The sequence below is a fragment of the Urocitellus parryii genome, chromosome 1 (assembly GCF_045843805.1).
Source record: "Urocitellus parryii isolate mUroPar1 chromosome 1, mUroPar1.hap1, whole genome shotgun sequence".
Lineage (NCBI taxonomy): Eukaryota > Metazoa > Chordata > Mammalia > Rodentia > Sciuridae > Urocitellus > Urocitellus parryii.
The window spans coordinates 39,119,340-39,131,926 of record NC_135531.1 but is presented as its reverse complement, the minus strand read 5'-3'; the positions used below and the strand labels follow the sequence as shown (position 1 = coordinate 39,131,926).

The 12,587-nt window shown below is 35.5% G+C and overlaps 1 protein-coding gene across 2 annotated transcripts in view; it reads right to left on the bottom strand.

Annotated features, from left to right (window-relative positions):
• Parp8 (poly(ADP-ribose) polymerase family member 8) overlaps positions 1–12,587 on the bottom strand; it is a 166,675-nt gene that overhangs the window by 39,287 nt on the left and 114,801 nt on the right. For both annotated transcript variants that reach the window (XM_026385927.2, XM_077795659.1), the window contains 3 exons: positions 11,712–11,772; positions 11,191–11,281; positions 2,526–2,592 (listed from right to left, as the gene is read on the bottom strand). In XM_026385927.2, the coding sequence (XP_026241712.2) occupies positions 2,526–2,592; positions 11,191–11,281; positions 11,712–11,772 (219 nt within the window). The remainder of the gene's footprint in view (positions 1–2,525; positions 2,593–11,190; positions 11,282–11,711; positions 11,773–12,587) is intronic.

Genomic DNA, 12,587 nt, shown 5'->3' with positions numbered 1-12,587 from the left:
AACTCTCCAAGACATGTGGAACATGGACTCAATAGCAGAAAACAAAATCCAACTGATCCAACAAAACCAATGGGACTGGAAAATCATACCTAATCCTAGAATAGAAAACTGAGAATGTCTCCTGTGAGTCCTTATAAGAGAATACTGCATAATATAATGTGCTGAACATACATTGTAAATTGACTTTAGTTTCAGAGATGCAGACTTCTAAACATTAAGGATTTGCTATCTAATTCTATACTTGTACATATTTAAACTCAGCAATGGGGATTTACAAGAGTTTCCCCCAGCCCCTTTTATTTTTTTATTTTTATTTTTTAAAGAGAGAGTGAGAGAGGAGAGAGAGAGAGACAGAGAGAGAGAGAGAGAGAGAGAGAGAGAGAGAATTTTTAATATTTATTTCTTAGTTCTCGGCGGACACAACATCTTTGTTGGTATGTGGTGCTGAGGATCGAACCCAGGCCGCACGCATGCCAGGCGAGCGCGCTACCGCTTGAGCCACATCCCCAGCCCCCCCCCAGCCCCTTTTAAATGTGGTCTATACAGACAAAGGAAAACTATTCTGTCTTTTAAAAAATATAATAACATCATGTCAATTGCAACATCATGCATAAAACTGGAGATCATTATATGAAGTGAAATAAGGCAGGCATAGAAAGACAAGTACTATGTGATGTCATGAACAAGTAGACTAAAACTGTTGATCTCAGAAATTTTGAGAGCAGATGGTGGTTAGCAGAGGCTAGGAGAGTTGGAAAGTGGGGATAGGTAAGGTTGGTCAACAGCTCTAAGTTAGAATTAAGTAAGAATAAGAAGTTCTAATGTGCAACTGTGAAACAGGGTAACTACAAACAACATTTGTGTACTATATATTTCAAAAAGTCTACAAGAGGGGCTGGAGTTATGGCTCAGTGGTATAATGCTTGCCTAGCATGTGTGAAGCCCTAGGACCAGTCCTCAGCACTGCATATAAATAAATAAGTCCATTGACAACTAGAAATATATATTAAAAAAAAACTCCATGAAAAAATTTTGAATGTTTTGCCATTAAGACATAACTGTTTCATATTATATCATATGTACATATATCAAAACATCACATACTCTATTAATATGTATAATTTTCATGTTTACAAATGTTAATAAAGGTAATTAAAAATCATTCTAGAAAAATGCAAATGCATTGTGAAGTATTTAGATTTAACCATCATAATGTGTACATTTACTTCATGTTGTAAATAAATAGTGTTACCTGTCAACTTTTTAAAAATTGAAAATTAATAAACACAATAAAATTGCCCTCAGTTCAACACGGGTATTTCACATCCTCTTAAGAAAGGCTGGCTCATCAAGACTGTCTGAGGAAGAAGCCACATTTTCCCCTGTGGAAGTTCAACAAAGGGGAGCACAAGGACAGCATCATTATTACCTTCAGGGGAAACCATAGCAAGCAAAAGCATAAACTGACAGGCCCCCAGGCCTCTGCCTCAGCTCATACCAATAGTCACTCCACTTTAGGAAGAACTGAAAACCAGTTCTTGTGTCTGTTAATTTACCACTATGGTTCTGATCAAAGACATAACTCTTTCTGTTCTTGCTTTGGGCTGTATCAGAGTTGGGGTTTTATTTGTTGTTTTTTTAAGAGTTTTAATTTTAAAATTAGACATAAAAATCAGAAAAAAAAACCAAATTAGTGTTAAACGATGAAAAAATTATCATTAAGCCTCAATGAGATTTTATGAGGTCAAACCCAAGAGCTTCATTCATCTTTTCCTGGTGCTCAAATCCTACTCCCATTTATTTCTATTTCAGATCTGTGTCAAAATCCTATTGACTATATAGATGGAAGGGTATGTGTACTAATAAGAACATTTTCAAGAATGTCTATGCAAATTGACTACATGCATTTTATACTATTGAATAACCAAATTAATTTATAAAATATAAACTGTCACTGTACTAGTCAAGATTCAACTGGGAAATAAAGAGCTTAGTTTCAAAAGGAATGTTTCACAGCTGAAGGTAAGGGAGAAGATTAGGAAAGGATTAGTACAGTATCCAGGGCCAGAGACTGCTTTTCTATTACTCCTCCAAGTCCCAAGAAGATGGCAGTGAAAACAACCAACAGACCTGGTAAGGGACAGTCATGCAAATGCTGCATCCTGGAGCCTGCCTGGGGAAGAAACCAGGGCAGTAAACATTCCCACCTTAGGCTCCTTGCTCCCTTTGTTGGTGCGGTTAAAGACACCAGACTCTGTGTCTACATGGGCCAGCCTTCCTGGTTATAAACTGCAAGATACTGGAAGGAACATAGTGGATCTGGGCTGGCAAACAGATAGGCCTGGACTGACTGACAGAGAGCTGTGCTAACAAAACTATGGAAGCAACACTTAGCATCAGGATGATTTCCTCTCCTAAGGTACTCATTTCAAATAGATATTACTGAGTAAAATGCTGAAAATGAACAACATGAGAATTCTCTTGAATAGAAATTCCTTTTTATTATTATTCTTTTGCAGACTTACTTTTTTAGCTGATGTCCCAATCCAAATCGCTCTTTTGTGGAAATCTGAAAGACATCAACAGTGGGCACTAGAAAGAAAAAAAAAAAATGACAGTCAAGTTCTGAATTAAAACTCAATCATCAGCCAGGATATGCATGCATATACATGAAAGTAAAAATAGTATGCATGCAGTTCTATATATTGCTATTTACATTATGTATATGTGTGCATATATATGTATGTGTATATATGCATATGAGATCATTTTGGACCATTATTAATATAAACGTACATGGATGTATATCATGTGCAACTATGGAAAATAATCTCTAAAATAATAGCTTAAGTAGAAACATAGAACAGTTAGTGTACAAATTCATAATTCATCGTTTGCATAGACATACAATGTTCTTTTAGAAAAAAAATGAAAGAAGGCCAAAGTATGAGACTTATTTTTTATTTTATAGCGTCTCATATGATTCATATTTTTACCATATTTCTTTATAAATAGCTATTTCTTGAAATTAGCAACTCCACTCAAAAAAAGTTTTCTCAATGATTATTATTCACTGGTTCTGAGTATTTATCAGTAACAATAGATGAAAGAATAAAAGACTGTTCATGTATCCTGCCCTGGGAAAGCCTGCAATGCAGTAGTGGGAGGAGACAGACAAAAAATGCATAAGAAAACAGACACAATTGGAGATCTGCATAGAGACAGGAATGGACAAGTAGCATTTTAGGAGATGGAGGCAGAGGACTATGGTTAGAGATCTTTGGGATCTCTTAATCAAAGGGCAAAAGAAGTAGAAAAACGGCTCAAGAACTTCCTGCAGAGACAAGAGCTATGGTGGCTTGGATCAGTGGAGAGGATGAACACTTTGGATTCATACTTTCTAGGACAGATTTCACTGGGTTAGATTTTAGATGTGGGAAACAGAGGAGTCAATGGCAAAAGCTAAGATTCTGAGCAGGATGAAATTTACAAATTCCTGGTATATGAAAAACTGCAGGTGGAACAAATTTCAAGAGGTGATAAATTTGGTTATTTGATCTTAAAGCTTTTTACACTCAAGTGGAAACAAAGGCAACTGGACAGTAAAGGCCAGCATTTAGGCACTCCGGTGAATGAAATATACTAAAAAAAAAAAAAAAAACAAACTCAAAATAGCCACAGTATAAAGGTATTTAAAGACATGATGCTAGAGGAGAAGCTACTCATTGAATTTAGATGGAGATAAGTCTGAGGAGCAACCTCTGCATCCAGGAGCATGCAGAGGCCCAGCAAAAAAAAAAAAAAAAAAAAAAGCTGCAGAGGAAGGGACATTAGAATAGAAAACTCCAGAGTGCTGCTGCTCTGAACACAAATTCACAAAAGCCTGTCAAGGACCGGGTGAGCAACCATTAACAAATGCTACTCAATTACAACAAAGACTTACAACTGGTGATGGGGCCATTTAGCAATACTGAAGTCCCTGGATACAATGACACGAGCAGAATTTGTAAAATGGTGGTAACAAAAAATGTCATCTGATTGGAGTTGAGGGAAGAAAAAAGACATGGAAATGAAGTCACCTAACAGAGACAACTATGATGAAACTATAACAGCCAAGAGAAACAGCAGTAGGGTACCAACTGAAGAAGGATTTCAGTGCAAGTGGGTTCTGTTTTAAGATGAAAGAAATTTATTTGACAGTAGGAATCTTCTAGGTGAAAAAAGATATGAGTAGCACAGGAAACAAAATGAGAATTGCTGGAATGGTGCCTTGGGTAGGTACAAGGGGGTGGAAGCCAGTACACAAACAAAAGGATGACATGAAATGGAAGCTCCAACAGTGCCAATCACTGTAAGGGTTGGGACAGGGATAAAAAAAAAAAAAAAAATCACACCAAAATCAAAATGACATCTGCAAAATGCCTCGCTCCCTGTGTTGGCCAGTACTCTGCGATGCAAACACAGCATTAATCAGAGAAAATGTTGTCTCAGTATTACTAAGCAATCAGTTTCTTTCCTAATAGTCTAAATCTTATACAAGGAGTGGTGAACAAAGTAGACATCATTCCAAACCACTGCTCCAAATGCAGGGTTATTGAAATTCAAAACTCTAATCCAATTGAAAATTCACAAAATATGACCACATTGTTCTTTCCCTATAAATTTTAAGAAGACACAATCTTTTCACAAAAGAAGAAGTGATTGAGAAAAGAAGGAAGGGAAACTAACTTGAAAAAGGTAGGAAACTCCAAAACATGCTAGAAGCACTCAAACTGTCACTGGAGAAAATTGTTTGAGATAGAAAAGGGATAATAACAGACACAAGTATTTTATCCAGAATACATTAATTATTCCAACAAATTAGTAAATAGACAATAAAATTTTATCATAATATGCATGAAAGACTAGAAAATAAGTATCACTATTTGGTCAAAATGATAAAATTTTCTGGGACATACATTACTCAGTAAGAATAAAATATTATGCCAGGTGTGGTGGCGCATGCCTATAATCCCAGCAGCTCGGGAGGCCGAGGCAGGAGGATGAGGGTTCAAAGCCAACCTCAGCAAAAGCGAGGCACTAAGCACCTCAGAGAGACCTTGACTCTAAATAAAATACAAAATAGGGCTGGGGATATGGCTCAGTGATTGACTGCCTGAGTTCAATCCCTAGTACCCTTCCCCCCCAAAATTTGAAGCTCAAGTGATAAAACGCATATTGCTAGTAAAATTAATGCAATTAACTATAATTAACTACATCAGAGAAAGACACAGAATGAAAAAGAAAAATGGACACTATCTTTGTGTATACTTAAAAAGATAATTTTAACAATCTTTTTTTAAAATTAAGAGTTACCTAAAAACCAGTAATGATAACTGGGAAATACACTGGACTAAAAAAGTCTGGAGGAAAACAAGTACTAGGGAACAAACTGAAAATGAATGACCTAAGCAGTCCCTTCCTAAACATACAGGACAGTTAAACATACAGTTAAAGTTAAAGCAGGCTTATCCTTTAGACCTGAAACTGGACTTACATATCAGCAATTCTGAAATATACACATATACATTTATAGATATATATTGTATCATAAAAATCATAATAAATCATATCTTTGCTTAAAGTATATTTCCCTATATATAATAAAAAGTCATTTATTTCAAAGTGGAAAAAGACATGCATTTCTCCAATTCTCTTTCTTCGTCTTTCACATATATTGTCTTATTAGCCCTAACCATGTACTATAGTTCAAATCAATGCTATTCATACACAGATTTCCAAAATGCAAGAATAAGTGATTTTCAAAAACAACTGTTAAGGTCAATCTGGATCTTGGATTAGTCACACGTGTTTTACAAGTTTACTTTACTATAAATGCTAATACCTTCAAAGGCACATTGCAAAACAGTCCTTTTTATTTGCTTACAATAATCAAAATTATAAACTATGATAAAACCTAACTATTTCTTCTGGAGTAATAAATTATATGTTCCTTTTCAGTAACATTATCTGTAAATGTACTCCTATATTACGCATTACTGACCATTTTTAATCATGCCTTTTCCCTCAAATTATCAACAAGTAAAAAAAAATAACCTTTTAAGGTATTTACTAGCGAGATGGATGTAAGTAAATACTTCGAACAAGCTCCAATTTAACTAGTGCATAAAAAAAAAAAAGTGGAGAAAACCACCAAAAAAGACCGCAAATTTGGAATAATTCCATTCCATGCATGAAACTGCCAACAAATTTCACTACAAAGAGAGCAGATGGAACCAATCTTCAAGGACATTAAATGGCTGGTCCTAAACTCCCTACTCCATAGAAGAGGAAGTTAATGGCAAACGACCACCAACATATCTCAAAATTAAGAGGGCAAATGAACCACGACACAGAACATGCTCCAGGGAGTTTCCTTGGGGGATGGCTGTCTAGGGAGCAAAGAGCGGGCCTGACAGGGCTTCCTTCAACAGATATTGACCCCTGTCCTGTCAACTGATCCAATGTTTTAAAACTGCTCTCAGAAGAAACCAATAAAGGGATGTGAGGAACTCAAGGAGAACAAAGAGGGAAAGTTCAGCAAGAGTACAAACTAAGGTAAAGTCCCAGCTTCAACTATCCTGTGCATAACAATGAAGCACAAATTACACATCAAAGTTTGTCTAGCTTCCAGGCCAAGTAGATAGGCCACTGTACTCCCACTGGGGTTCACACCAAAAAAGTGGGGAGAAGAAAGAGAACTCCCAAGCCCATATCTCTTCTTCCAAGGATGAGTGATTACAGACATTTTACGGAAAAAAATGAGCTGTTAGCAGCAAGATATACAGGGCTGGAGGATAGGTGCACAGGGCTATAAAAAGGTGTCTTAGGGAGCCAGGGCACAGGTGTTCCCTGTCCACCCCCACTAGCTGTCAGATCTCAGAACTACTGAATCTAATGTAGACTAAGAGTAGAATTCTTTCAATTTCCTCCTTTTTTAAAATTTTTTACTGTATTTCTATATACATGACAGTAGAGAACATTTTGACTATTATATATACATGGAGTATAACTTATTCTAATTAGGATCCCATTCTTGTGATTGTACATGAAGGGGCGTTTCACTGGTTGTGTATTCATATATGAACACAGGAAAGTTCAATTTCTTCTTGTCAACAGAAAAAATGCCATACACAAAACACATTAATTCCTGAAAAAAGTGTACTTGAACTGGAAAACAAATTACCATTCTATATGAATAATATGATAAATCTTAGACAATTATTGATTAATATTCAAAAGATTCAAAATGATTAAATAAATAAAATGAAAGCAATTAATGATAAAAAGGGCATAATGTGGAATGAGCAGAAACTGACCAAATTAAAAACAATGTGAACATTAAATTCAAGACTGAATCATGTGGCTGGGGTCATGGCTCAGTGGTGGAACGCTTGCCTAGCATGTATGAGGCCCTGGGTTCCATCCTCAGCCTCGCATATAAATACATCAAATAAGTGTTCATCTACAATTTAAAAAAATAGTTTAAAAGAAGAAAATAAAAACATTAAAAAAATACTGAATCATGTAAAAAATTACTTGGTGAAGTAAAAAATAGACTGCAAGAAAACTTATGAAGTACTCTGACAAAAAGGATGATGAAATGAAAGAAATGATAAACAACATGGAAGTCCAAGATATTAGAACCAATCTACATTGTAAGGAGTATCTGCCATGGACATACTGGGACATGCTGGGACTCAGTAAGTTGGTGGCCATAAGAAACAGCAGCCATTGAACTGCTTGCAATTGATAAAGAGGTGTAAGGGGCACTAGCCATAGACATGCTTAGCAATGACTGGTTACAATCAGTAGGGAGCACAGCTCCATGGACATGAACAAAGAAAATCACCTCACTGGACATTATCAATGGACACTGACTTTCACTAGGTGTAACCAGTCACCACCATATAACACGAACTTGGAATTGCATTTAAATTGCTTGTCCTGCCACATTGAAGAGTTTTCTCCAAGGACATCAGTGAGACTAGCTGCCTTGATATCTGTTCCTAGACTGACTCCACTATTCCCTGACTTCCAGCCATTGGCTGGAGAGAAACACCAGAGAAGGACAATGTCTGTTCTTTGGCTAAGAAAAGTCACGCGGCATCAGAGGTTTTGGGGGGCTCGTGTTTGCCCTAGAATTGTTTATCTGTTTATAGTGTTAATTAGTGTGCATTGAATGCTGGTTGGGGTGCTCCCACACATCCAACACTTTTTGCATTAATTGTTTATATTTGATGATTGTGTGATCAAATATAAGTTTGCATTTAAAGACAATCCACTTCTGAGTAATTATTAATAGCACTACTCGAAACATACATATTTTAGGACTAGCAAGTAAAGAAGGAACAATAAATAATTACAAAAAAAGTTTTTTGAAATGAATTAAGACATATGCATGCCATAAATATGTATGAGATAAAAGCAAGAAGAAAAGAAAATAGTCCAAATACACATGAAAACATGAACAAACCAGAGATGTTTCTACAGCATTTTTCCCCTTTTGGGGAGGAACCACAAATTATACTTGGTAAAGTTCATCTCACAGAACAAAAATGTCAGGCATGAAAAAACAAACTCTCAGGTTTCCTTAATTTACAAATTGCTCAATATATAAGTAAATCAGGAGATTAAAAAAAGGATGGATATTTTATGATACTAAAAAAGTAGTGTTAAACAATCAAAACAATTAAATATGAATTCAAGTGATTGCTAAAATGCTTGTAAAAGTATGGAAGTGATATGGTGAAGTAGAACTTCTAAAATTCAAGATTATGTAAATTAAATAAATGGTAAGGTTACATAAAAGTGACATTTTCATCGTACACAGATGGGGTTTGCATGAGTAGAGATTGACTGGATTTCATTTATAATTCTAAATGGAAGATAAAAAGTTGAGACAAGACAACTTTTTTTTAATAGCAATTCTTTTTTAAATTATTTTATTTATTTATTTTTATGCAGTGCTAAGGATTGAACCCAGTGTTTCACACATGCTAGACAATTGCTCTGCCGCTGAACTACAGCACTAGACCCCAACATGAAAGATTTTAACCACCATGAAAATAAAATGAGCACATCGTAAATCACTAAAGTGCCACATGGCAGAAAATATGTAGAAACATCCAAAATCCAAATACCATCCAGGCAGAGTGGCATATGCCTGCAATCCCAGCAACTCAGGAGGCCGAGGCAGGAAGACTGTGAGTTTAAAGTCAGCCTCAGCAACTTAGCAAGGCCTTATGCAACTCAGAAAGACCCTGTTTCTAAATAAAATAAAAAAGGGCTTGAGAATGTGGTTCAATGGTTAAGCACCCATGGGATCAATCCCCAGTACAGAAAAAAAAAAAAAAAAAAGGAAAAGAAAACAACCTTATGCATATTCAGGCTGAAATATTGTGTGGACACTACAACTCAGGTGTTTATAGAATATTAAATGACTTGGGAACATGACATAACATTAAGGTGCATGCCTGTTAACAAGAATAAGCAATACATGCACAGAGGGGAAAAAACACCAATTATTTATATTTTTCTTAGTATGGAGGAATTTTGAGAAATGTTTTTTTCATTACTGCATTTTAATATATTTGAACAAAGAATAAAATACTAGCATTTATTTTTTCACATCTAGCATTAAACCACATCAGTTACTATATGTCAATTTATATTGAGTCATTTAGATAGAATGCATCATACAGAAACAGAACAGATACCAACTTTCAAAACAAAAGGTTTTCCTGTCTTTCATAAATTTAAAAAGAATAAGTACTTTTCTTTTGTAAAAAACGAAGAGTGGGGCAAACATGGTTGTGTGTGCCTGCAATCCCTGAGACTGGGAGACTGAGGCAGGAGGAATTCAAGTTTCAGGCCAGATGTAGCAAACTAGCAAGGCCCTGAACAACTAATCTACACCCTATCTCAAAATAAAAACTATAAAGTGCAGGAAGATGTAGCTCAGTGGTAGAGTGCTCCTGGGAAAGGTCCCCAGTTCTAATCAGACAAAGAAGAAAGAAGAAGGAGGTGGGGAACATCACAAAAAGTAGATATATGTTCCTTGATGTGCCTTAAAAAAAAAAAAAAAAAGCTGCAGGTACCATATTAGCATATGTATGGCAGGTTAAAGACAGCTACAACTTCAAGAGGTGCTATGTACACTTCCCTTGATTTTTGGTGGCCTCTTTGGACTGCTTTGATGAACAAAATACAATGGGAGATTCGCTGTGCCTTTCCCCAGGAGCTTCCACATCTCCTATGTTGAAAAACTTGCTTTTGGATTTCAGTCACTGTGGTAGCACAAGGCCACACCACATGAAGCAATCACATATATGACAAGCACTCTAGTCAATAATACCAGCTCAGAGCCAGGATGACACTTTTGGACCAACCACTAGTCATTTTGACATCCAGCATCTTCTGCCTCCCAGCAAGAAGGCCCTTAATTGCCACCAGCCCCAGCCCCACCCACCACCCTACTACAAAGTCACCGAAGCCTCCAGACAAGACCTGCCCAGGTGGGCCCATGGAACAGCCAGAGACATTATATACTGAAGCCAAGTTTTGGAGTGGTCTGTTTTGCAGCAGTAGATAAATGGACTAATGTCGGTGGATACAATTACGTGTTGTGTGCACATGTACACACACACATTAGTAGACTAGAAGACATGTTTCCCAGTGTGCTAGGGTACCTTGTTGTAAACAGCTATCTGTTAAAATATACTAACATCATCCACTGAGGATTCCAAAAACAAAAGAACTATTATAATTCCCTCTTCAAAAAGGAATACCTTATTAGAAAGGGTATATTCACTGGTAATCAAAGGTGGAATAAAGATTAAAATTAAACCCCAAATCAGGAAGAGAATTAAATCTAAGATTAACCTAGAATATAACTACTCAGTTTCTACTACATTTAACATACTCTCTTAGATTTTATTGTGTTTGTTGCACAGCAATGTCAATTACTAAAAAATCTGCACAATTAAATGTTACATATTTCTGTTTTCACAAGTCATATTGGCAATGAGCAATCTTAGGCTACTAATTTAAATAACATTACCAAGGTATTTAACCAAATGAATCACCAAATGAATACTCACTTCACTTAAAACAATGTGACATTCAAAGTAATAGAGAAATGAAACTAACCTGGGCCATTTAAATACTGTGTAAGTGAACAGTGTAGACGGACAATTATAGGCTCTGTTCGAATGACTTCCCAAGCCACAGCAATCTCCTCCTGCAAAAATATACTCAAAGGATGAATCAGTCATCTATTAAGAGTTCAAAATGGGGAAAAAAGTAAAAGCTTTAAAAACTTGTATTTTAAAATTGCCTAAATCATGAATGTTTACAAATTATCTCAAGACCCATTCATGGGAAAAGAAGGTCAAAGTAAAGTAAAACATGAAAAAGTAAAACATGAAAAGTAAAAGTGAAAACTTATCATGAAATATTTTAATAATAACCATGAGATTCAGAATATATTAAAAGAATCATTGCCAAAGAAAAAAACTTATAAAATCTGCTTCTTTAATCAGTCATAGCACTCCTTCACAAATCACTGTAGCAAAGTCATTATGTAATTAATTGTATTATAGACAAAAATTAAAATTCTCCCCTAGAGTAAAAATAAATGTACCAGACATACTGTAAAAATTGATACTTACATCGAGAAAGCTAACATCAATATGCAGATCAATATCTACATCATCAATGGCTCCATATTCCCTGAAAGCAAATATTAACATTAATTTTTTTTAATTCCTTAAAAGACTGTGTGCTAAGTTATTTTAATTAAAAATCCAAACACTAATTGTGATCCCTGATTTCCACTGATAACTCATAACTGGCCATGGACATGAATTAACTAACTCCATCTAGTTGAGCTGTTATGTTCTGTGACCTACTTATTCCACAGAGACATCTTTCCATTTTTGTGTACATGCATACGCATACATAAATTCAAGGGTGGCTTGCTTCATACTTTCAAACATTCCCTATTCCCAAATTTGTCAATCTTCCCAGGTTACTGCTTTGCTTTTATTACACACTGAAAATTAATAGTTGCTTCTAAAGGCAAGAAAGGAGTTTCTAACACAAGGAAGAAACAAGAGGGAGACATGTGCGGGACAGTGGTGGTTCAAAAACAAATCCAGATTCTTCTGCTGTTTAAATGTCACTATGTTTGGATAGGCAGCTCTAAGAGTCTGACACATCAGAATTGGAACAAGTAAGAATAGTATATTCCACATGAAGGTATTATGAAGACCAACTTTATACTGCTCAGGTGGTGCCGCAAAACAGCATATTTTTGTAAGTTAATGAAAGAAAAATAACATTTTTAAGATTCTACACACACACACACACACACACACACACACACAACACAATGTTTTCGTTACTCATAAAATTCTACAATTACAAATAGTATAGATAGCAAGAGTTAAGACTACAGAGTTAATGGCCAATATTTATTTATCAGAAATATTTCTAAGGATTTAATATATATGTGATTATTTAACATTCACAAAACATTACTGGTG